The 26302-nt window shown below is 42.4% G+C and overlaps 1 protein-coding gene across 3 annotated transcripts; it reads right to left on the bottom strand.

The window, feature by feature from the left end:
• Positions 1 to 84: 84 nt before the first annotated feature.
• On the bottom strand, positions 85 to 25212 carry LOC110538337 (TRIO and F-actin-binding protein). 3 transcript variants are annotated; one of them, XM_036938469.1, is made up of 15 exons: positions 25016 to 25212; positions 24740 to 24875; positions 24250 to 24327; positions 20857 to 20913; positions 20201 to 20269; positions 19992 to 20081; positions 19748 to 19857; positions 18017 to 18452; positions 17107 to 17341; positions 16851 to 16962; positions 8618 to 8777; positions 8356 to 8469; positions 7602 to 7688; positions 2551 to 2747; positions 85 to 2441 (listed from the first exon to the last, which is right to left on the bottom strand). In XM_036938469.1, the coding sequence occupies exons 1-14, from the start codon at positions 25195 to 25197 to the stop codon at positions 2586 to 2588; spliced, it is 2028 nt and encodes a 675-aa protein (XP_036794364.1). In that variant the 5' UTR covers positions 25198 to 25212; the 3' UTR covers positions 85 to 2441; positions 2551 to 2585. The 3 variants fall into 3 exon arrangements, with proteins under 3 accessions (XP_036794364.1, XP_036794366.1, XP_036794367.1); XM_036938471.1 differs by having other exon boundaries at positions 18020 to 18452; XM_036938472.1 differs by lacking the exons at positions 24250 to 24327; positions 24740 to 24875; positions 25016 to 25212 and adding an exon at positions 22433 to 23032.
• Between the last annotated feature and the right edge of the window lie 1090 nt (positions 25213 to 26302).

Genomic DNA, 26302 nt, shown 5'->3' with positions numbered 1-26302 from the left:
TCAGTGCCCGACCTTACTACTGCCATTAGACGAGCCCTAACTGGGACTAGTGTACATCAGCTGAGTATGGATGATTCACACGGCTGTATTAACATGCATTTTATTGCTTGTAAAAGGATGGTACTTTACAAAGATATCGCATGCCCTACATTAAATATGAAAAACATTGTCAAAAGACAGTCTACTTTATCATCTCTAAAAATACAAGATAAAAAAACATTGGCTCATTGACGCAACACTACACATTTTTGTGGCACAATCAATCATGCCTACACAATGTTGGGAGGTTGGGAAAGGATCGCAACATGCATCTTCTTAGCCTCATCAAAAAAAAAAATCAAGAATCCTTGCGAGACGACAACATTTCATCGAACTTCTACAAGCAATTATCCAGTCACAGAAGGCACTATATAAAACAAAAAGCAAATTCAGCTGACTTGTATCTACACACTGGAGGAATGAGTGCGATTTCCAATTTGGCTTCCCAGGATTTTACAGTTCCAAACCACTTTCTCTGTATCAATCCCAAATGTAAATTGTTATTGTTCACAATAGAGACCCACATTGTAAAATTATATTACACTGAATAAAGCGACAAATAGGTTTGCGAAGTAAAATGCGCACAATGACAACAATCACCGAGAGCAACCATTGTTCACGTACAACATTAAGGTCGTTCCACCTCAAAAAGTACAAAAAGGATTGAAACGCCACCGTCTCAAATTGTTTCTGTAGTTAGTCAGAGATACGATTAGCATTCCAGAAACATTTAGTTCTCATCTCATGATTTTATTGATTGCGCCCAAATTGGAATTAACTTCTTCCTACCAATGAGTAAGACCCCCAAAAATGCCAATACTACCCCAACAAACAGTATCGTTTCAGTTATGTTCAACAAGTTCCTTGAATATTCCAACAAGTGGCAGCTTTCTGAAAGGGCTATCCCTATGGTGCAATTCTCATATGAACACTTTTTCTACATGTCCTAAACTTTGATGGAGAAATGGGCTAGGGACTAAAATGTGACAACCCTAATAAAATACATTGCATGGCAGTCATGTTTTTCAATAAAATTATAATTATTAGGGAACAGCATTGCGATTAGTGACGTTTAGCATTAATTCCAACCCAATACCATTACAAAACAATACATTGTATGTTTGGGACTTATATCACTGAAGACCATAACATTGAAAGCATTAGAACTGCTATAGAGTAAATGGTCAAACAGGAACTAATCCCGACCTTTTTTGAAGGGAATAAACCGCACCGTTTCCTGGACACATTAAGCATAAAATGACAAACTGAATTGCTTTCCTAGAGGACTGGCTTGAAATTTGGCGGATGACCACACAATGTTTTTTCATAATGAGCCAAATCTATTGGTTTTGTTTACAAAGTTGCAAAGGAAATGTTGTGACCTGTTTAATAAACACAAGAGACCAGCAAAATATATAAGAGTGCGGCAGTATAGCAGGACCACGGCATCTAATGGTCAAAACCTAGTACTTTCAAACTACTTTATGGTAAATAACGCAAGTGACTTCAATTATTCATTTCTCTGAGCATGGAGAGAGAAAATAATAAATGAAAAATCACCAGATTCATAGGGAATACATTACATAGTATGGAGAAGTACTCCAAGCCGCAGCTTTATACCACTTGTTAAAAACAGACATAGGGTGTGGTGGGTTTTGACAATGTTATGAGATTCCTCATGTCTTACTCATTAGTAGGAAGATGTTTGGTCCCAATCGGATGTTGGATACTATATTGAATATTATCTGAATCCTATAAATAAAAAAAATTGCCAATTTGGGTGCAATCACTTACCTTTGTCAGAGATCAAATTAAGTTTCAACAAAATGTTTCAGGAATGTCAATCTTACCCATTGCCAACTACAGAAACTATTTCAGAACAATCTGAGATGGTGGGTGTCATGGCTTGCTGAAATGGCATGGAATAACTCATTAGTATGTACAAATCCATGCTCTGAAATGAAAATAGTTTGGTTTTTGACAATAATTGTATTCAGCTTTTGACAGTAGCCAACATGTTGACCAAACGTTTATATGTTAGCTACTGTCAACATGTAAATAGTAGGTCTACATGTAGGTAGGTATGCAGAGAAAGGTAATCCAGTGCTGTTTCAGGTCACAAATACATCACAGCAACAGTCTTTACACAAATAATCCAGTTTCTCAGACCAATATTTTCATTCACTCACTCTCGCACATCAACAATAGAAAAAGCTTAAAAAGTGCAGATTAAAATTTGCGCGACCCAGTGTAATATGACCGATCAGCTGATACTAGTTTATGCCACTCATTGGCTGAATGATTGAAAGCTAAGGCACTATCGTGGTCCCCCGAGCCAGCATCTTCTGGTGCGAAGACTTCTGCTCCTCTCCTACTTCAGTCACCATTGTGCCCACACAACTAGAAAAACAAAAAAATATATTATTAGGCAACCACAGTTTCATCATAGAAGATCGGTGTAATCAACTATTTAAAAGCTGTGTGAGCATGACTATTGAGCTACGTCTATACCTCTGTCTCTGAGCTAGAGCCCGTGTGGCGGTCTCTCAGTGTTCCAGGCTGTTGCCTAGTTTCTGTCCCTCCTGCAGGGCAACCATGGCCAATCTCAGGTGCTCCCTAAGGCTCTGGATCTCCCGCTCACTCCTGCTCTTCATACCACCCAGCTCCCCGTGCACCTCTTTATACCGCTCACAGGCCGACTGCTTCTCCTATAGGGGTAAGGGCACACAGACAGGTTTATCAGATGAACAAAGTATACCTCTTCCACTCAGGGCAGAAATACAATGTTGGGATAGACAGAATAGCCTTAGGACTTGTTGCTTTTCTCTTGTGATTGACTTGGAACCATCAACCACACAAGACAGCTTTGCTAACTTGTAGATTAACATTCCAGGTTGTGTGAAGCATTAAAGTAGTCTCCACCTACACATTGTTTAGAAACAAAACCAACATGTGTGCAGCTATGGGACAAAACATTAGGGGTTGGCAACACTTTTTGATTGAACTGACCTGAAGACCAGGTGTGTTGAATTTAGGCAATCACCGAGCTGATCAATTAGCTCAGTTGGTCAAGTGTGGTGCCTAGTTGGAACAAAATCCTGCAATACCTGTGGCACTCCAGGAACAGGGTTGCCTACCCCTGGCTTAGACTGTTGATAACATGTAAACTCTCATCTCAAAATGTCTCTCAAATGCATTGTTACAGTTGTTGGCAAGCTAGCTAACGAATTCGAGCCATTTTAGCATAGATATCAGTCAAAACATGGCATCAATAAGATATAACGAGCCACCTGTGATCCCCCACATGGCAGCTTGTTGTTGCCAATTCCACGGTAACGGAATTATTCTGGGTTCTTCTCACTTTAAACTGTATGTCAAACAAAAAACATTATTTTCATAGTTTAACCAACCATACAACTCCATGCACAATTTCCACTGAAAACTGTACATAAACTAATTTAGTGGAAGAACTGTGCAGATGCGAAGTTGGTAAAGGAATCATGGTAAAAACTCCCTCAGGTTTATATGCGACCACGTTTTCCAAAAACTCAATTATCTTCTCCGAATGAAGATTCAAAGATGTCTGCAGAAAGAATGCTGTGTCAGCTATGACACGGCACCTCGAGTTTATTTTGGTTATTGAACTACAGTAAGTGAAGAGGATTTATACCTGGTAACTGAATTACAATAACGACATTACATCATCATCTATACTACACAAAAATGCATAATTATGGATATGGATGTTGTTTCACAAGTGCTTCTGAGTGGCGCAGCGGTTTAAGGCATCTCAGTGCTAGAGGCATCACTATAGACACCTTGGTTCAATTCCAGCCTGTAACAACTGGCCGTGATTGGGAGTCCCATAGGCTGGCACACAATTGACCCAGCGTCGTCTGGGTTTGGCCGGTGTTAGTCGTCATTGTAAATAAGAATTTGACTTGTCTAGTTAAATAACCTTTTTAAATAAATGTACTGTACTACTGTATTTCACTGCACTCTGTTCTACTCACTGTACTATCCAAACTTGTGAAACATGCGTCTATAACGGGCGGACCAAATCTGAACCTATCTGCGGACGTTAACATCAAGGATAGGGTAGACTGACCAAATCTAAACCTATCTGCGGACATTAACATCAAGGATAGGGTAGACTGACCAAATCTGAACCTATCTGCGGACATTAACATCAAGGATAGGGTAGACTGACCAAATCTGAACCTATCTGCGGACGTTAACATCAAGGATAGGGTAGACTGACCAAATCTGAACCTATCTGCGGACATTAACATCAAGGATAGGGTAGACTGACCAAATCTGAACCTATCTGCGGACATTAACATCAAGGATAGGGTAGACTGACCAAATCTGAACCTATCTGCGGACGTTAACATCAAGGATAGGGTAGACTGACCAAATCTGAACCTATCTGCGGACATTAACATCAAGGATAGGGTAGACTGACCAAATCTGAACCTATCTGCGGACATTAACATCAAGGATAGGGTAGACTGACCAAATCTGAACCTATCTGCGGACGTTAACATCAAGGCTAGGGTAGACTGACCAAATTTCGACGTCCCGTGTCGGTCAGTGCTCAGTGGGTGAGGATGCTGGTTACAGTTAATGGAAAGAGAGGCGGCTCATGGGTAGGTGTAAGTAAGAGCTGGGAGAGGTGACATTAACTGGAGAGAGAGGGGTTTGTAGAACAGGTTTGTAGATTTATTTTGCAAGTGTATAAAAAAAACCTGAAATATCACATTGCCATAAGTATTCAGACCCTTTACTCAGTCCCTAGTTGAAGCATTACAGCCTTGAGTCTTCTTGGGTATGACTCTACAAGCTTGGCACACCTGTATTTGGGGAGTGCCTCCCATTCTTCTCTGCAGATCCTCTCAAGCTCATTCAGGTTGGATGGGGAGCATTGCTGCACAGCTATTTTCAGGTCTCTTCAGAGATGTTTTATCGGGTTCAAGTCCGCAACTCAAAGCCATTCAGAGACTAGTCCCGAAGCCCCTCCTGCGTTGTCTTGGCTGTGTGCTTAGGGTCATTGTCCTGTTGGAAGGTGAACCTTTGCCCCAGTCTGAGGTCCTGAGTGCTCTAGAGCAGCTTTTCATCAAGGTTCTCTCTGTACTTTGCGCCGTTCATCTTTAACTCGATCCTGACTAGTCTCCCAGTCCCGGCTGCTGAAAAACATCCCCACAACATGATGCTGCAACCACCATGCTTCACCGTAGGGATGGTGCCCGATTTCCTCCAAAATTGACGCTTGAAGTTCAGCCAAAGAGCTCAATCTTGGTTTCATCAGAGAATCTTGTTTCTCATGGTCAGAGTCCGTTAGATACCTTTTGGCAAACTCCAAGCTGGCTGTCATGTGCCTTTTACAGAGGAGTGACTTCTGTCTGGCCACTCTACCATAAAGACCTAATTGATAGAGTGCTGCAGAGATGGTTGTCCTTCTGGAAGCTTCTCCCATCTCCACAGAGGAACTCTGGAGCTCTATCAGAGTGACCATCAGGTTCTTGGTCACCTCCCTAATCAAGGTCCTTCTCCCCCTGATTGCTCAGTTTGGCCGGGCGGCCAGCTCTAGGACGAGTCCTGGTGGTTCCAAACTTCTTCCATATAAGAATGATGGAGGTCACTGTGTTCTTGGGGACCTTCAATGCTGCAGACATTTTGTTACTTTAACCCAGATCTGTGCCTCGACACAATCCTGTCTCGGAGCTCTACGGACAATTCCTTCGACCTCATGGCTTGGTTTTTGCTCTGACATGCACTGTCAACTGTGGGACCTTATATAGACAGGTGTGTGCCTTTCCAAATCAGGTCCAATCAATTGAATTTATCACAGGTGGACTCCAATCAAGTTGTAGAAACGGCTCAAGGATGATCAATGGAAACAGGATGCACCTGAGCTCAATTTCGAGTCTCATGACAAAGGGTCTGAATAATTAAGTAAATCCGTTTATGCATTTTTTTATAACATTTGCAAAAATGTTTAAAAAAAATTAAATATAATAAAATAAAAAAGTTATTTAACTGGGCAAGTCAGTTAAGAACAAATTCTTATTTACAATGACGGCCTACAATTATGGGGTATTGCGCGTATATTGAAGATTTTATTTAAATGTTTACCATTTTAGAATAAGGCTGTCACGTAACAAGATGTGGGAAAAGTCAAGCGGTCGGAATACTTTTCAAATGCTCTGTATGAACTTTCATTATCTTCCCTGCTCATGAGGGAGAGAAATGAGAACATATCTTAGTTTTTGGTAATGAAACTACAAAGCAATACTTCCTAGACTTACAGAAGGTAAACAATTTCTCAGAAATTAAATATAAAGTGTTGATATTAGTTGGCAGGGGTCTTTACTTCAACAATCTGTGTTTTGATGATGTATTCTAATACCTTAGAAAACATCTACCAGAAAAAGTGTTAAAAGACCCCTTTTCCATCCGTTTATCCACAAATCAAAGCCTTCACTTATGCCACATTTTTAAGTTGGAAAACGGTTGAAAATGTATCAATAGCTAGGATCCCATCAAATTGGCAACAGATTTTCATGTGAATATTCAAAAATATGCATAAAAACAAGACAGTATGCACATTTTCCATCAGAGAAGTGTTTCCATCAAATTGACTTGTTGCGGATAAAAGGCTGCGTGATGACGTAATGCACATGAAAATATATTTTGCGGTACCGAATAAAAAAGTTAAATGAGTTTCCATCACCTTTTCAACTCTACTGATGGTTCTCACAAAAAGTTTGCGTTATATAGTGAATGTACCCACTCTAGTATTGGCAAATGCTCTCTAGCCAATAGCTCGCAGATTACCCTAAATTGTGAGATTATTATGGACAAAATAGTGAGAATTTCTATTTGTCAAACAACAGCCAAGCATTGATGATCATGTCACCAGAACAAGACCCTCAATATTGGAAACAAGCATAAAGCTCAACACCTTGCATTTTCACCACCCTTTGAAGTTCATCATTTATTTAATCTGTAATCTACTAAACAGCATGCTTTCCTGATGAGTCGTAGTAGGAAGACCACACATCACATGACTCCAGGTTACCTTCCATAAGATGGTTATTATAGCAATATTTGCGCATAAAAGCTTTTCCACTGACATTTCTCACGTCATTTCACAGACACAAAAAGATGCCACCTTGTCTAGTGTATTTTGTTGTCGACATTTAGAAAGTTTAGCAAAAAATTGTGTTTCCATCAGGCCTGTCGTGAATGTTTATTTTTTACTCACATAAAAAGGTTGGATGGAAACCTAGTCTATGCCTTCATTTCCCCAAAATATAGATTCTTATCTTTCTTTTGACACCCAATTTGATATGCTCCTATGAACTTCAAGTTGGTGCTTATGGGTCCTTTTACATAGACATGCCCCTAGTCATGTGACCGTTCAGAATTATAGCATGGCATAGCATGCCTTCTGGCCATATCAATAGACACACATCATTTGTGACGTTGTCAGCCAACCCGTCTACAGATGAAAACATTAGACCTTTATGCCTGCACACAAATACACAGTGAACCAGTACCGTGTTCAGGAACTGAAGTTCGTTCCTCAGACAGCTGATCTCCTTGTGCAAGTACTGCACCTCATTCTCCTTCACCCTGAGAAGAACCTGTGACAAAACAAAATAATATTATTACAAGCTAACAAGAGTGATCAACCCAACATCTAAGACACTGAGCAGACAAAGAGCAACTGTCCCTAAAAACGCATTATTAGAGGAAACATGTATTCTAAATGTCATTATTGACTACAAAGTGTAAATAGGATAATTTTGGTCATAATGTCAGCCTCGTCCAAAACAGAGTTGTGAGACTTGGCGTCGTGACCGCAACACAGCGTAAATTAAGGTTGGGTTTGTTTCAATCCTGCCCACATCTGGCAATGCGCAAGTATTCATCAATTCGCAGTACAGCTGCACGCAACCCGATCGTAATGCCTGTGGTAACTTTGGATTGACTAGTTAGGGACCATCGGTAAATTACACAATGTACATGGGAAAATATGTCCAATAGCTCCAAATTTCAATAACTTAACCTCCAAATATAAATTGTAGAAATTCATCTAGCCCCGGAGGTAGGCTATCCAAAGTCAAACCAATTTTGCCACGGTCGCACAATAGCCAACATAATAACCAACTGCACGCTGCCTTTCATAAACCCTTCCCTTTCTATTCAAACATGAGACAAGCGCCCCCCCCTATGTCATTGTTGTAGGTAGAGAGGCTTGTTTTGGTTGAGGGGCTCTACAATTTATCTCCTCCCCTCTTCCTGACCCACCTCCAGCTCACAGGACAGCCTGTCCTGGTTGTCGTGGGAAACGCCCTCCGACCCCTGGCCCGTGACGATGGAGCGCATGCAGCTGATCTCCTCTGTCAAACGGGCCTGTAGGTCCTGAAATGTGAAAACATTGATAGTATTGAACGTACTGACAAACCGCTGAATGTGTCATATAGATAGGCATTTCTTGTCATTAACACAAGTGTTAGGGTAGACTAGGCTAAATGCACGGGACCAGCTGACCTCCAGACTCCTGGCTCACCTGGTTCTCTTTCCTCAGCTGCTCCAGCTCGCTCTCCTTGTGAGTGATGTCTTTATCCCTCTCCCCGTTGCTCTGCTCAGCCCTGTTCAGCTCCAGACACTTCTGGGAGTACCTCTCAGACAGGCCGGACAGCTCCCTCTGCAGGGCCTGGATCTCTAACCTGAGGGGACAAGAGAGGATATAAACATTTAATTTATATTAACTGTATATTACGCCTGAGATTAAAAGCTAAACTAGGGCCTCCCAGTGCTAGCTGTGCCACCAGAGATTCTGGGATTGAGCCCATGCTCTGTCGCAGCCGGTCGCGATCGGGAGGTCCATGGGGCGACGCACAATTGGCCTAGCGTCGTCCAGGTTAGGGAGGTTTTGGCCGGCAGGGATATCCTTGTCTTATCGCGCACTAGCGACTCCTGTGGCGGCCTGGCTGCAGTGCACGCTGACCAGGTCGCCAGGTGTACTGTGTTTCCTCTGATACATTGGTGTGGCTGGCTTCCAGGTTGGATGTGCAGTGTGTCAAGAAGCAGTGCGGCTAGGATGGGTTGTGTTTCGGAGGATGCATGGCTCTCGACCTTCGCCTCTCCCGAGTCCGTAAGGGAGTTGCAGCGTTGAGACAAGCCTTACTACCACCAATTTGATACCACGAAATTGGGGAGGAAAAAAAAGTGGGGAAATAATATATATATATAAAAAAAAAGCTTAACTGGAGACACTACTGGTATTCTGTAAAACTTGACACTGCACTGGCTGTGCACAGTCAAAACAGACGCAGCCATGTTGTGTTAAAATGGCAGACCAACACAGTCTTTCAAAAAAATTGAACCGTGAAAATGGTGGTGAGGGTGGGTGTGCTTCATTATGAGTAATTCTGTTTTCTCAAGAGATTTTGGTACAACAATGGTTTAGATGGAAACCTCTGCCCACACCCATTAACCACAAATGCTAAATGAAAATCATAATTGACACACACACGTAGAAGTGATGTTCATTAACATTGTATGCGCAACAGATCCCATTACCTTTTTCCACATCGTTACAGCCGGAATTTGAAATACAGTGGGGCAAAAAAGTATTTAGTCAGCCACCAATTGTGCAAGTTCTCCCACTTAAAAAGATGAGCGGCCTGCAATTTACATCATAGGTACACTTCAACTATGACAGACAAAATGAAAAAAAAAAATACAGAAAATCACATTGTAGGATTTTTTATTTATTTATTTGCAAGTTATGATGGAAAATAAGTATTTGGTCACCTACAAACAAGCAAGATTTCTGGCTCTCACAGACCTGTAACTTCTTCTTTAAGAGGCTCCTCTGTCCTCCACTCGTTACCTGTATTAATGGCACCTGTTTGAACTTGTTATCAGTATAAAAGACACCTGTCCACAACCTCAAACAGTCACACTCCAAACTCCACTATGGCCTAGACCAAAGAGCTGTCAAAGGACACCAGAAACAAAATTGTAGACCTGCGCCAGGCTGGGAAGACTGAATCTGCAATAGGTAAGCAGCTTAGTTTGAAGAAATCAACTGGGGGAGCAATTATTAGGAAATGGAAGACATACAAGACCACTGATTATCTCCCTCGATCTGGGGCTCAAGCAAGATCTCACCCCGTGGGGTCAAAATGATCACAAGAACGGTGAGCAAAAATCCCAAAACCACACGGGGAGACCTAGTGAATGACCTGCAGAGAGCTGGGACCAAAGTAACAAAGCCTACCATCAGTAACACACTACGCCGCCAGGGACTCAAATCCTGCAGTGCCAGACGTGTCCCCCTGCTTAAGCCAGTACATGTCCAGGCCCGTCTGAAGTTTGCTAGAGAGCATTTGGATGATCCAGAAGAAGCTTGGGAGAATGTCATATGGTCAGATGAAACCAAAATATAACTTTTTGGTAAAAACTCAACTCGTCGTGTTTGGAGGACAAAGAATGCTGAGTTGCATCCAAAGAACACCATACCTACTGTGAAGCATGGGGGTGGAAACATCATGCTTTGGGGCTGTTTTTCTGCAAAGGGACCAGGACGACTGATCCGTTTAAAGGAAAGAATGGGGCCATGTATTGTGAGATTGAGTGAAAACCTCCCATCAGCAAGGGCATTGAAGATGAAACGTGGCTGGGTCTTTCAGCATGACAATGATCCCAAACACACCGCCCGGGCAACGAAGGAGTGGCTTCGTAAGAAGCATTTCAAGGTCCTGGAGTGGCCTAGCCAGTCCAGATCTCAACCCCATAGAAAATCTTTGGAGGGAGTTGAAAGTCTGTGTTGCCCAGCAACAGCCCCAAAACATAACTGCTCTAGAGGAGATCTGCATGGAGGAATGGGCCAAAATACCAGCAACAGTGTGTGAAAACCTTGTGAAGACTTACAGAAAACATTTGACCTCTGTCATTGCCAACAAAGGGTATATAAAAAAGTATTGATATAAACTTTTGTTATTGCTTGTTTGTAGGTGACATAATACTTATTTTCCACCATAATTTGCTAATAAATCAATTTAAAATCCTACAATGTGATTTTCTGGATTTTTTTCTCTCATTTTGTCTGTCATAGTTGAAGTGTACCTATGATGAAAATTACAGGCCACTCATCTTTTTAAGTGGGAGAACTTGCACAATTGGTGGCTGACTAAATACTTTTTTGCCCCACTGTAGATTAAATTGTGTCACTGACTTTCACACAATACCACAATATATAATGTCAAAGTAGAATTATGTTTTTAGAATTTAACAAATTAATAAAAAATGTAAAGCTGAAATGACTCAGTGTTTAACATGGTTTTTGAATGACTACCTCATCACATACCATTATCTGTAAAGGTCCCTCAATCGAGCAATGAATTTCCAACAGATTCAACAACAAAGATCAGGGAGGTTTTCCAATGCCTCGTAAAAGGGCAGATATCGGTAGATGGGTAAAAAAAAAAAATGTAAGAGCAGAGGTTGAATATCCCTTTGATCATGGTGCAGTTATGAATTACAATTTGGATAGTGTATCAATACACCCAGTCACTATAAAAAAACACAGGCATCCTTCCTAACTCAGTTGCCAGAGAGGAAGGAAACCTCTCAGGGAATTCACCATGAGGCCAATGGTGACTTTAAAACAGAGATTAATGGCTGTGATGGGAGAAAACTGAGGATCAATCAACATTGTAGCTACTCCACAATACTTTAAAAATATAAATATATATATATATATATTTTTCACCAGGTAGGCCAGTTGAGAACAAGTTCTCATTTACAACTGCGACCTGGCCAAGATAAAGCAAAGCAGTGCCACAAAAACACAACAGTTACACGTGGGATAAGCAAAAGCACAGTCAATAACATAATAGAAAAATCTATATACAGTGTGCAAATGGCGCAAGGAGGTAAGGAAATAAATCCGCCATAGTAGCAAAGTAATTACAATTTAGCAAATTAATACTGGAGTGATAGATGTGCAAGTAGAAATATTGGTGTGCAAAAGAGCAAAAAAGGTAAATAAAAACAATATGGGGATGAGGTAAGTAGTTGGGTGGGCTATTTACAGCTGCAGGGATCGGTAAGCTGATGCTTAAAGTTAGTGAGGGAGATATAAGTCTCCAACTTCAGCGATTTTTGCAATTCGTTCCAGTCACTGGCAGCAGAGAACTGTAGGGGAATGAATATGTAGCGAGGGCCAGCCGACGAGAGCATAAAGGTCGTAGTGGTGTGTGGTATATGGGGCTTTGGTGACAAAATGGATGGCACTGTGATATCAAACCGGATTGCACAGCGGAGAAGGTACGTTAAAATTCAAAATGGTCAGTGATCTGTTAACTTGGCAGTCTGAGTGGTGTTGGAGGCTATTTTGTAAATGACACAGAACTCGAGGATCGGTAGGATAGTCAGTTTTACGGGGGTGTTTGGCAGCGTGAGTGGAGGCTTTGTTTGCAAAATAGGAAGCCAATTCTAGATTTAATTTTGGATTGGAGATGCTTAATGAGTCCGGAAGGAGAGTTTACAGTCTAGCCAGACAGCTAGGTATTTGTAGTTGTCCACATATTCTGATGCTAGTCGGGCAGCGATCGGTTGAAAAGCATGCATTTAGTTTTACTAGCGTTTAAGAGCAGTTGGAGGACACGGAAGGAGTGTTGTATGGCATTGAAGCTGATTTGGAGGTTTGTTAACACAGAGTCCAAAGAAGGGCCAGATGTATACAGAATGGTGTTGTCTGCGTAGAGGTGGATCAAGGAATCACCCGCAGCAAGAGCAACATCGTTGATATATACAGAGAAAAGTGTCGGCCTGAGAATTGAACCCTGTGGTACCCCCATAGAGACTGCCAGAGGCCCGGACAACAGGCCCTCTGATTTGACACACTGCACTCTATTTGAGAAGTAGTTGGTAAACCAGACGAGGCAGTCATTTGAGGAAGCAAGGCTGTTGAGTCTGCCGATAAAAATATGGTGATTGACAGTCGAAAGCATTGGCTAGGTCGATGAAGACAGCTGCACAGTACTGTCTTTTATCGATGACGGTTATGATATCGTTTAGTACCTTGAGCGTGGCTGAGGTGCACCCGTGACCAGCTCGGAAACCGGATTGCACAGCAGAGAAGGTACGTTAGAATTTGAAATGGTCAGTGATCTGTTAACTTGGCTTTCGGAGACTTTAGAAAGGCAGGGCAGGATGGATATAGGTCTGTAACAGTTTGGGTCTAGAGTGTCACCCCCTTTGAAGAGGGGGATGACAGCGGCAGCTTTCCAATCTTTAGGGATCTCGGACGATACGAAAGAATGGTTGAACAGACTAGTAATAGGGGTTGCAACAACGGCGGCAGATAATTTTAGAAAGAAGGTCCAGATTGTCTAGCCCAGCTGATTTGTTTGGGTCCAGGTTTTGCAGCTCTTTCAGAACATCTGCTATCTGGATTTGGGTGAAGGAGAAGCTGGGGAGTCTTGGGCAAGTAGCTGCGGTTGGCCCGGGGTTGGGGTAGCCAGGAGGAAAGCATCGCCAGCTGAAGAGAAATGCTTACTGAAATTCTCGATTATAGTGGGTTTATCGGTAGTGACAGTGTTTCCTAGCCTCAGTGCAGAGGGGAGGTGCTCTTATTCTCCATGGACTTTAGTGTCCCAAAACTTTTGAGTTAGAGCTACAGGGTGAAAATTTATTTGAAAAAGCTAGCCTTTGCTTTCCTAACTGACTGTGTGTATTGGTTCCTGACTTCCCTGAAAAGTTGCATTTCGCAGGGACTATTCGATGCTATTGCAGTATGCCACAGTATGTTTTTGTGCTGGTCGAGGGCAGTCAGGTCTGGAGTGAAACAAGGGCTATATCTTAGTTCTACATTTTTTGAAAGGAGCATGCTTAAAGGTGGTGAGGAAATTACTTTTGAAGAATGACCAGGCATCCTCTACTGACGGGATGAGGTCACTATCCTTCCAGGATACACGGGCCAGGCCAATTAGAAAGGCCTGCTCACAGAAGTGTTTTAGGGAGCGTTTGACAGTGATGAGGGGTGGTCGTTTGACCGCAGACCCGTTGCGGATGCAGGCAATGAGGCAGTGTCGCTGAGATCCTGATTGAAAACAGCAGAGGTGTATTTGGAGAGCAAGTTGGTCAGGATAATATCTATGAGGGTGATCATGTTCATGGATTTAGGGTTGTACCTTAAATTTACTAACCTAAATGACAGAATGAAAAGGAAGCCTGTACATCTCAAGGGTGATCAATTGAAACAGGATGCACCTGAGCTTAATTTCAAGTCTCAAACCAAAGGGTCTGAATACAATTGTTAAAAACAAAAAAAATAATAATTGTGGGGGGATACTGGGCAAACATTTCTAAAAAAAACTGTTTCGCTGTGTTATTATGGGGTAGTTTGTGTAGAGTGCTGAGAATTATTATTATTTAGAAGGCTGTAACGTAACAAAATGTGGAAGAAGTCAAGGGTTCTGAATACTTTCCGAAGGCACTATAATTGTACAAATTACCTCGACTAACCCGTACATTGACTCGGTATATATCCTTGTTATGGTTATTTTATTGTGTTACCTTTTATTTTGATCTTTTACTTCAGTTTATTTAGTAAATATTTTCTGCATTGTTGGTTAAGGGCTTGTAAGTAAGCATTTCACGGTAAGGTCTACACAGGTTGTATTCAGCGCATGTGACCAAATGTTATTTGACTATAGCATGATCAGAGCATCTGCTAAAATAACTAAATTGAAATGTATATTAAAAAAATGAACAATTGCAAAGCATGTTGAGTATTATTCTATTGAGCTCCACCCTGAAACAAGGCCAATAATAATGCCCAGTGTGCTTTGCAGTTTATTTTGGTATGTTCATTTTCACTTTTACATTTTGGTCATTTAGCAGACACTTTTTCAGATCGACTTGCTGAACTAGCATCACAGTCATGGTAACCCTTACTGAGAACGTTGCTGCTGTTCGGGTCGGCTAATTGCAAATACATTTTTGTATTTTAAAGCACATGTATTTTAATGACATACATTACAAAAATAAATGGTATTTTGTTGTTTATTTTGATATATTGACCTTTATGGTATTTTGCATCTGTATTTTGTGATTGTATTTTGTCCATCCTTGACCATAGGCTTAATGGTAAACTGCACAGGAGGGGATACTTCAGGCAGAGCTAAATTCAGTAACCTGTCAAATGTTTGTGTTCCTAGTTCCAACAGTGCAGTAATATCTAACAATACACACAAATCTAAAAAGTAAGAAATATTAGGATGAGAAATGTTGAAGTCCAGAGTATATACAGTGCATTTGGAAAGTATTCAGACAACTATTTTCACATTGTTACATTGCAGCAAATTCCCCTCATCAATCTACACAATTAGCCCATAACATCAAAGAAAAACAGGTTTTTGTCTCAGCCTCCAGTATTTATGCTGCAGTAGTTTGTGTGTCGGGGGGCTAGTGTCAGTTTGTTATATCTGGAGTACTTCTCCTGTCCTATTCGGTGTCCTGTGTGAATCTAAGTGTGCATTCTCTAATTCTCTCCTCCCTTTCTTTCTCTCTCGGAGGACCTGAGCCCTAGGACCATGCCCCAGGACTACCTGACATGATGACTCCCTGCTGTCCCCAGTCCACCTGGCCGTGCTGCTGCTCCAGTTTCAACTGTTCTGCCTGACCTGAGCCCTAGGTCCATGCCCCAGGACTACCTGACATGATGACTCCTTGCAGCATTGCTTGCTGTTTGGGGTTTTAGGCTGGGTTTCTGTACCGCACTTTGAGATATCAGCTGATGTACGAAGGGCTATATAAATTAATTTGATTTAGATTAGATTTTAGACATTTTTGGTATGGTGCCAGGTTTCCTCCAGATGTGACGCTTGGAATTCATGCCAAAGAGTTGAATCTTGGTTTGATCAGACCAGAGAATCTTGTTTCTCATGGTCTGAGTCCTTCAGGTGGCTTTTGTCAATGTTCTTCTCAATGGCAACCCGGAACATGTCCCAGATCGCGTGATCATAACAGTCTTTAAGCAAGGATTCCGATTGGTCAGATCAGCAGTGAATAGACCTTAGCACGGGTACTTCCTGTTTGAGTTTCTGCCTATAGGGAGTAGCAGAATGGAATCGTGATCTGATTTACCGAAGGGAGGTCTGGGGAGGGCTTGTTGCCCTACCAGAAGGGAGAGTAACAAAGTCAGAGTAATGCAGGCGATGTGTTGATAGAGCTTGTGGCATTTTCCTCAGATTTGCTTTATTAAAGTCCCCAGCTATAATAAATGCACACTTGGGATATACGTTTTCCAGTTTGCACAAGGTCCAGTATAGATCCTTGTGAGATTACGGAATTTTTTTTTTTTTGGAAAGCAACATCGTCGCCAACATTTTGTTGCCTCCATCTGACCATGCAGACTGCAGAGTGAACAGCAAGAAAGTGCTTGTGACTCCATGGTTAAGCAATTGCTCTCTTCTTGAGTGACAGGGAGCAGGGCTTGATATGGAAAGCGGCATGAAGCAGGAGGAGTGAGACGACTGAAGTAGCAAACTGAGTAAACTACAAAAACTGACATTACACATGTTGGAGTTGCTTATCACATTTAACAAACCAAATATTCAAATACCATTATAGAAGAAGTAAAAACCCAAACCGGTCTGTGCATCAACACTGGTATATAGTCAAATAACGGTATACCGCCCACGCCTAAATTGATGATACAAAGAAAGTGGGTACTATGTATGTAAAGGTGTGTGTAAGGAACGAGTTGTGTTTTGAGCACTCACTGCTGCTGTGAGCGTAGAGTGTGTGTGTTGGCACTCCCTCCACCAAGCCTCTTTGCCTTCTCCACCTCTCTCTCCAGCTCCTCCCTGTGGGCCTTCTTCAGTGTCTCCATAACTAAACCACAGAGAGAAAAGGGAGGATGTGATGTTAATGGATCTAAAATAAAAAATTGTAAACAACAAAAGTCCTTGAACTGGGGAACTAATGACATCTATGTACAATTTTGACCCCTGACCCCATGATCCTGTGACCTCTGACCTTGTGCTGTGTCCTGGGTCTCCTCCCTCAGCACCCGGTCTCTGTCCCTCTCCAGCTCTCGGGTCTCGCGGGCATGCTGCTTCTGCAGCTCCTCCAGGGCCCGTTTGTGGGCCCGCTCCATGGCCTGAAGGCTGCGGCCGCACGTTGCCTCCCGACCACAGCTACCTCCCCCCACCCTCCCCTCACCACACCCTCCTCCCTGCAAACGCTCCAGCTGCTGCCTCAGAGACGCCACCTGAGTGTCACAAAGGTAGAGAGGCGGTAAAGCTCACTGAAAGAAAGAGGCGGCGGGGTATGTAATTACTGGGTTGAACCGAACTGACATGCAAGTAGTGAAGGGGGATTTGAATGCCATATTCCATGCAGTCATATCAATCCCACACATCATGCAGGTCATGCATCTCAAAGGCAATGTTAGGGACTGTATGGATCATAGACAAAGGGACAGTGCAAGGAGTACATTCATCTGGATCAGATTCCAGCAACCATATGATATGATTGTATGATCTGCACGAGTCCTAAAACTACCCTTGTGAAGACACAGTAGTCAACAGCACACTATACAATGTTATCACAGGACACATCACTCAAAGATGGAATGAGACTTTCAGCAGTGTTTCCACTATCGACATCTGATAAACTCACAGTTCTAGAACCAGAGAAATGTCTTAATTTATTTTTCCGGGCAAACCGGTATTGCTAACTAAGCCCCTATTACACCCTCCTCCTTGGTATTTTGAAGGCTGACAGAGTCAGTATTACTGCAGAGGGCCTGATTACCATCCTGCATGCATAATAGAGCAAGCCTAGTGTTAAAGAGTTCCACTTCATATGTAGATGAATCATCTAGATGAAGAGTAAATTTGCATTTATTTATTGTGTTTGCAAATTGAAAAACATCTCCACGCACTACCTCCCTCTGCAGTGCCTCATTGGCTGGATGGCTGGACCGTGAGCCCATTGGCAGTAGTGACCTCATCTCCTTTAGTGGCAGCCGCTCAAACTCTAACCACTTTCTCTCAATTTCCTCCTCTGCTCTTATCCTGGGGTCTGAGCCTACACCCGGCCCTTTCCTCGACAGCACCTGCTCCCATGTGCTACTGGTCACATCTCTGCTCCTCTCCTCCTGCCATTGGGCGTGCTCCTTGCCCTGCCCCTCCCCTGCCTCTCTCTGAGTGGCTGGCAGAGGGCTGGAAGGGACGGGCACTGGTGACAGCTCGACACAGTCAAATCGGCGTACAGTGGAGGTGGTGAATTCTGATCCAGCATCACTGTGGCGAGAAGGTGGTCGACGAGTGGAGGCCAGGGAGCGAGAGTTCTCCTTGTCACTACTGCTGTCAGGCAGTCTGGAGGAGAGGAAGGACAGGGAGAGACAAAGTCAGACAGAGAGAGAGAGCGCAGATTGATAAAGTGACAGTATAATAGGGCTATGGCCGTCATTACATTTTGTCAACCAGTTATTGTCATGCAAAAGACTGCCTGTCTCACGGTAATTGACCGTTAATTAACAAACACATTTAGCATCTCCAGGCCTCCATGCATACCAGCCACTGATGCAGACCAGAACATCTACATAAAAATAAAGTAATAAATCAATTTAACTTACACCATCACAACAATCCATTATTTATTTTAGTAAGGTCTAAAGAAACATGATATGAAGAAAATGTATTTCAGAAGAACAGAATATGAGTTGGCCTACTGTACGTTATCTGGCTATGCTCCATGCGATCATTTTAAACAGGTCCTATACGCTAGATTTAAAGTTATTTGGCAACCTTAGTTGTGAATGATACAAAATTTGAGAATTTGAGAAAGTAGCAAAAACAGTTTGCAGTCTGCTTCTTGCCTCAGGCTGCACAACAGTTCTCTCATCAAGTGAGTATACTGAAGGCTAGACAAATTACGTACCAAATACATCTTAAATTATTTTTTTTAATGTTTTTCTGCCATGTGTAATATGCAGTAGGCTATGTATTGTATAATAGCTCAATCAATTTTAATTCAGGGTTTTTGTTCCGGCTTGGACTCATATAGGCCTACGCATAAGCTCAAATATGAGTATGGGTGTTGTGAATGAATCTTAGAAAGCACTGTCCATTTCCTTGTGTTAGGCTTTGAACCAACATCCACAACGACCATGTTTCACTCTCAGTTTCAACCTGCTGTTGAACTTCTTTCTTCAAATTGATCATCACAGCGAGGTGAGTTTTATAGGCATGAGACTGTTGGATGTGATTTTTAATTGCATTGCTGTCAGAGTGGTTAGAGGGACAATAGAGCCCTGAGCACCAGGCCAATAGGACCTGATGGTTGTTAGCAAGTTGGGTACTACCAAAGCACGTCCCAAGTGCCCAAGAGGAGATTACCACGACTCAACGGTCACGTGGAATTTTACTGCGGTGACGACTCACGGTGTGGTGGTAATATGGTCACCGCTACAGCCCTATCACTACATAAAATAAATCCCTGGTGATTCACTATGTAAGCAACATAACATTACACATGATTGAGACTTGAAGTAATCCACAACTGCCCATGGACTTAGTAGCCCACCTGTACACCAGTATAAGAAAACAATAGGCCTCCTTATGTGACTTTTGTATTTGCCAGCTGGGACACAGAGGGAGGAGGAACTCACTGTGTAAGGTCTGGAGAGCTGCTGGGCCGAACACTCTTCCTCAGAACCTCAATCCAGTTCCTCCTGATCCCTGCAGTCATAGCTGACAGTGTGACAACTGCCTCCCTCGTCTGACCGACAGACAGGAGAAAAGAGTAGAGTAAGAAATGGAACGGGTGTGGTGAGGGAAAGAGATCATTCAAATACCTGTCACTCATCCTCACATATCATAGAAAATTATTGGAACAGTGAAAAACACACTCGCCTGTATTTGAAATCCATAGTTCTTCTCTACATCAAACTCAGACACTTTTACACAAGACTTCAGGTCAACCTCACCGTCCAGATCATCCTTCTGTAAGACACAGTTAGGAACAAACAAGTAAGACTACAGACACATATCAATAACTCACAATGTATCCCCTAAGACAATTATTGCAATAGTCAATAACTTTGAAGCATTTGAAAACATACCTCCTCCGCCCCAGAGTCTCTGTAGTACCTCAGACCAGCATCGGTCAACACAAACCAGTGCTTCTTCCACTGCAGACACACACATGCCACCAGTTAAACCAGCATTATTCGACCAATCTGATGCATTAATGCACACAAGCAGCTAATTGACAGTTCACAGCAAGACATCTTTCAAATCAAGTTAACATGGACCAATGAAACCTATGGAGTACACAGTGTTTAAGACATTATGACAAGTATAAAAAGAGTGCTTAAAGTGATGTATGGGTCATCTAAGTGTTTGTACTGTGAATTCAAAATGAGTTCAAACACATAACATACAAACCTAGCACACAGATGATACAATGAGCCACAAGCTCATATGAGGACGTTTCATACTCAGTCTTATCCTGCTAGAACATACCGGTTGTGCCTGCCTGGGCACACCAAGCTATTACTGGGATAACACATGGATAGTCTGCAGCTATCGCCTTACGCACAAGCTTTCTCATTAGGAGAGAGGGAAAGAAGGCGAGAGAAAGGAGGAGAGGAATCAAACAAGAAAGCAGAAGAGAGCTAGAAAGAAAGAAGAAAACAGATAAACAAGTGATACATGACTTCTGACTAAATAAGACAAGAAAGAAAGTCATAAGAAATGAAGAAAAACATGACTTCACCTCTCCATTCTCATCCAGTTTTGACATCCATCCCTTCTTGAAGTTAAGGAGGTCGGGCTACAAGGAAAGACAGTGTCAGGTTAACGGAACCGTTTTGAAGAAGTGAGACGAACACAAAAGTAGAACAAAGGATGCCAGCATAGGATGTTCATAATACAAAGACCAACATTTTTCCATGTAGAAGTTAAACAAGGGCAGGCGTTTCATGCAGTTAGTGCACCATGGCAAACACCTGCGTGTACATTCAAATGTGTGAGGACATGGAAGTTGAGAGGGTTTTTAGAAGTGTTAAAGACAACAGGAAACAAAAAAAGCACGCCTTTGAGTGATGAGAGAGAAGACAGAAATAAAAATGATTGCTAAGGTAACAGTAACAATCAACATAGGAGACATGGGGAACTAGAGCAGAACACTATGTAGAGAGATTTGAAGGTAATTTAATCTACAGACTAATATGTTACTGACATTTAACCACTGCAGTCTCAACTATTTCTAGAAATCCTTTCAGTTTGTAGCCAGGGGAAAACCTGTGAGGTACTTTACAGAGGTGGTGATCCTGGATCAAGATTAGGAAGCTTTTTCCATCTACATTCCTCAGTTTGGGTCTTTATCTCCTTCAACCCTCCCCCTCTACCTGGCATCACTGCCTGTTCTCACTGGAACTCATAAGTTGTCACATTGTAAACACCACTGTGCTTTGTTCCAGCCAAACCATTACAAGGCCTGAGGAACATTAACAGATGTATGGTTACAGCATGAGGTAGACTTAGAAAGACCTTCCCATGAGTTGACTTATGATGATAAAATGTGTCCTCTAAGTAACTATGAGCATACTGGTGTATGTGTGTGTCTCTCAAAGCATTTCGACTACATAAATACTTTAATATAATTTTGAAATTAGACGCAATAAACAAATAGTTGGCAACAAGAGGAAACCTCAGAGGCAAGCTGTTAACGTTATTTCAGCAAATAGACGTTTTACAAAGTGCCAGGATGAGGATGACCCACCCGCACACAGAAGTATACCTTTAAACACTTGCTTATTAATTTGAAGGAATAAACTATCATGCATTTATAGATTCCTCAAAGATCAATTTCAAATAGTATATAAAATAGAAGGGATCTAACTAAACAAACGACTGGGGTGAGGTGTTCGTTTGCACATGCAAACAGTCAATACATGGAGCTCAATGTTACTCTAATTCAATTGACACTTAGAACTGTAAACAATTGGATAACCCTAATGCGCTTACACATACAATACGCATACATTTTTTATTAGCCCTGGCAGCCCTTGGCAATGGCATAAATTACACCCACAGGTACGCAAAAAAAAACATAACGTTATGTGCAGAAAGCAAACTATAAAATAATTAAAGGCCACGAAACACAAGAATATAGACACACCCACTCCCCGAATTTAAACGTTACCATTTTAATCACCAATGTTCCATGTTACCTAATGGTTGCGGCGAACAATTAAACATTCGTGCAACAATGTCTTGGAACACGGTTCAGTTATAGGCTCCAAAAAAATGGGAATGTAATTCAAGTAGTGGCATTAAGGCAAACGTACCGTCATGTTAGTAGGACCCAGGAGGCAGTTGAGAGAAAAACAAACACTTAAAATAAAAAAATATTGTTGCAATAGCCTACTCGTCCAAAAAGTGAATTTTGTACTAATGTGATCGGGGTTGAATAAGTATTGCTTCAGTTTTCTACCTGCTGATCCGTTCGCTTAAAAACTTGTCTGCCTAGCAGGAAGGCTAGAAACTAAAACAAACCCCGCCATTTCTACCCCTCTTGGGTCGGTGAACTGTATCTTATCGCTCAAATATATTTTCCATGGACTATTTCAACAGAAACGGAAGATTCTAGACATCATTGACACACACACAACCCTTGAAAGCCATAATTTCACAACTTTTTTTTGCCGTTTGTTAAGATGTTTTTCGTTCTGCACTCTCGCCCTGTTTGCCACTTCCTGGGCGGATCTGTAAGAATCGTTTGAGCAAACAAGCTAACCAATCAAGTGATCAGTGGGCTGCTCAGAGCATTTGAATATTGAAATATAGACTGTACACTGCCAAAAAAGCAACCAATGACACCTACTTCCAGACCACATAGCTTCTACTAAAATACACATTAAAGCATTTATGACATTCCTTAGTTGAGTAGCTAGATTATTTATGCTAACTCGGTAAAATCTTGGGAGGCTATTTTACGCCGATTCTCATGCAAAACGTTTATTAAACGGTATCACACGGGAGTGACCAACCCTGCATTTGTCCAATAGAAACTCTCGTTTTAGTTGAAAAACCTTCCTAACTTTTTGGACTAGTGATTACACCCCAGGCCAAGAATTTGAAACACATGCCCCAGCAGCCCACAATTGACAATGCTCACTCTATGAAACGCCAGTAGGATTCAGGTGAAAGAAACAGACCTACAACCCACGGACATACTTCAAAGTCTGAATTAAATTTAGGAATGTTAAAAGAAAGCATTGAAGTCACACTGCATTTGAATTGAACAGAGAAGCCCTATACCAGTTTATAAAAGCAGTTTACAGCAACTTCTAGAATTCATAACCTGAATAAATGGACAGATATGTGTTTGTAACATTGTAAACAAAAGACTGCATGCAGGAGGAAAACATTGTAAAACTAAACTTTCAGATTAGATATACTGTACACTAATAAGCATGTGAGTAAATAAATACTAGATGTTGACCATTATTCAAAGCAGCAACAGGGCAATAGATATTAAAGACACAAAAGCCATTTTATAATAGGATCGGAGAAGGAAGTTTGGATGTGGGCAGGTGAATGTTTACTCTGGCCTTTTCTCAATTGGATTTGCTCAACTTCTACATCCTCTCTCACCTCCTTTTGAAAAAGGTAATCAATGAGAGGCAGTGTAGAGAGGGGACATGTAGAATGTATAGATAAAATTATATATTGTTTTTGAACATGTGCATGCTTTTCTCCTCAGACAAAACGAAAGCTGGTTCAAAGGGGGGTGCGGCAGATTTCAAAACTCCTCTGCGAAGGACTCTGGTAGGATACACATGACTATCCTCAATGGAAGGTGGCTATCAAGGTGGGAAGGACACTCTTCTGTTCGCCTACTAACGAATTGACATCTCCTCAACCACAATGGTTTCCGGATCACGGAGGAGAGAGGATGAAGGACAGAATTTTACCCAAATGAGAAAAGGCATATACATGCCATGCCCCTTAGTAGAGGAAGTTTAGTTTATGTAAACTGAAGGAAACGTAGACTGATGACCTGTGTACACGGGACACCTTCTGCATTAAATTAGACAACCTCTATAAAGAAAATATACAATTTGATATAGTCTACAGAAAGCACACACAAGTAGACCTGTACCTGCATTTGTTCCAAGGAAGAGCTATGTTGTGCCCTCCATGGACTGGCCTCCTCCTCTATAGTGGGGCTGCTGGGCCTCTGTAAAGGATGAGATTGTAATTATTAGTGTAAATGTTTCTGGTGTTTTGTGGTGTAAAACTGAGCAGGTCAAGCATAACACATCAACCCTGTAACCCATAGAGAGACAGGCTACACATTTTTAACAATGTCATTTTTTGTGAAGTTTGCATTCAATTGTCACTCCGTGTTGCACACAACAAGCTTCCATTCCCCCTGTCACAAGTGGATTTATGGCTGATTTAAGATGAAAGATGAAATCGTCAACCCGGTTACTTTATTTGGCACTTAGCCTCTTGGGAGAACTACTTTTTTATGAAGTTGAACATGTGCTCTTTATGACAGAATGTTAAAATTAGGTGAAATAAAATGTTTATTTTGACCAAGTTACAGTACACTTCTCAAAAGGCACTAAATTGGCAGAACAACTCACCTGAATGTGCAAAGAGGTGGACGAGTGTACTCGAGACAGTCTACCTCTGCTGCCATTTTGCCATTCTATGTGGTTTCTCTCTAGGTCCCCTGAGTCATCTAGCCACTCTCTGGAGGGATGCTTGGAGAGGGAGTGGCTGAAACATCAGACACGTGACATTAGATACAACATATTAATATGTAAAAAACTGTCAGTGACACAATGCTGATGTCACAGGTGAAATACAGAGGGAGAAACCACAGCATTACCTTGCGGACAACAATGGAAAACCCTAACCTTGCTGGTTTGAAGAGCTCCTGTCTCCCTGAGGGTCGGTTTGGAGTCTGTCCAACATGACCATGCTGCTCCCTTTGGAGGACAGGCTTGACCTTTGGTAGATCGGCCATCATGGCGTACTCCTCCTCCCTACTCCTCTCCGTTGACTCCCCCGACAACTGGCCAGACTCCGAGGACTCCATGGAACTCTGGGACGAGGTGTGCCTATGCATCTGAGGGGAGGGACTTAGGTTGCGGTTGGTCAATCCTTTTGTGTTTGGGGAGGAGCTACGAGTCTCCAGACCCTGCCTACTACTGCTACTCCTAGTGGTTTCCCAGGTGACAGCAGAGGCCCTCTGAGAGGGGGCAGATGTTTCGTTCTCTCTGCCCTCCCTGGATGGGGAGGTGCTATGTAGGAAGTGGGTGGAGCCTCGCCAGGTGCCAGGGGAGGGGTTAGAGTCAGGCCAAGCATCACCGTAACTGTCTTTTCTCTGGTAAGAGAGGCTGGAGTCACCACCACTGGTGGTTTTCCTGAAGAGTGACTGACCTGGTGGGTCATTGCCTCTTTTGGATGGTGAGGAGTTGTGACTGTCACGGCTCCGACCGCTGAGGGCCCCACTCTTCTCAGATTTGTGCAGTAGTGATTGGGCGGGGGTTTCATGGCCCCTACTTGAAAGGGAGGGGCTACGACTACCACGACTTTGACATCTGACAGAGCTGTTCGTCTCTGATTTACAAAGCAGTGATTGGCCAGGGGCATTATATCCATTTCTCAAAGGGGAGGAGCTTCGACTGTCTCGACTTTGACTATTCAGAAAGTTTTTGGATTCACTTTTGCACAGTGATGACTGGCTTGGGGTATCATAGCCTCTCCTAGAGGGAGAGGGGGTAGGACGATCACGACTTTGACTTCTGACAGAGCTGTTCGTCTCAGATTTACGAAGCAGTGATTGGCCAGGGGGATCATATCCCTTTCTCAAAGGGGAGGAGCTTCGACTGTCTCGACCTTGACTATTCTGGTAGCTGTTGGATTCACTTTTGCGCAGAGGTGACTGGCTAGGGGCATCATAGCCTTTCCTAGAGGGAGAGGAGCTTCCACGGTCACGACCTCGACCATTTCCATAGCCACGTGTCTCACTTTTGCATAGCAGGAATTGACAAGGAGTGTCAAAGCCACGTCTAGAAGGTGAAGAGCTACCACTTTCATAGGCATAAACATTTAAGTCATTCCTAGAAGCTGATTTACTCAGAGATTGTCTTTCGGCATCATAACCCTCCCTAATGGGAGAGCCACACCGGCCGCCGTGT

Source organism: Oncorhynchus mykiss, chromosome 12 (assembly GCF_013265735.2).
Source record: "Oncorhynchus mykiss isolate Arlee chromosome 12, USDA_OmykA_1.1, whole genome shotgun sequence".
Classification (NCBI taxonomy): domain Eukaryota; kingdom Metazoa; phylum Chordata; class Actinopteri; order Salmoniformes; family Salmonidae; genus Oncorhynchus; species Oncorhynchus mykiss.
Note: the sequence above shows the minus strand (reverse complement) of the source record. Positions and strands in the feature narration are given on the sequence as shown.

Coding starts and splice junctions, on each gene's coding strand:
- LOC110538337 (XM_036938469.1), bottom strand. CDS start 25,197: ATGGAGTCCTCGGAGTCTGGCCAGTTGTCGGGGGAGTCAACGGAGAGG. Junction 18,453..19,747: donor AGCTCTCCAGACCTTACACA/GTGAGTTCCTCC, acceptor CCTCTCCTCCAG/ACTGCCTGACAGCAGTAGTG. Junction 7,689..8,355: donor GGCTGTCCTGTGAGCTGGAG/GTGGGTCAGGAA, acceptor GTTTTGTCACAG/GTTCTTCTCAGGGTGAAGGA.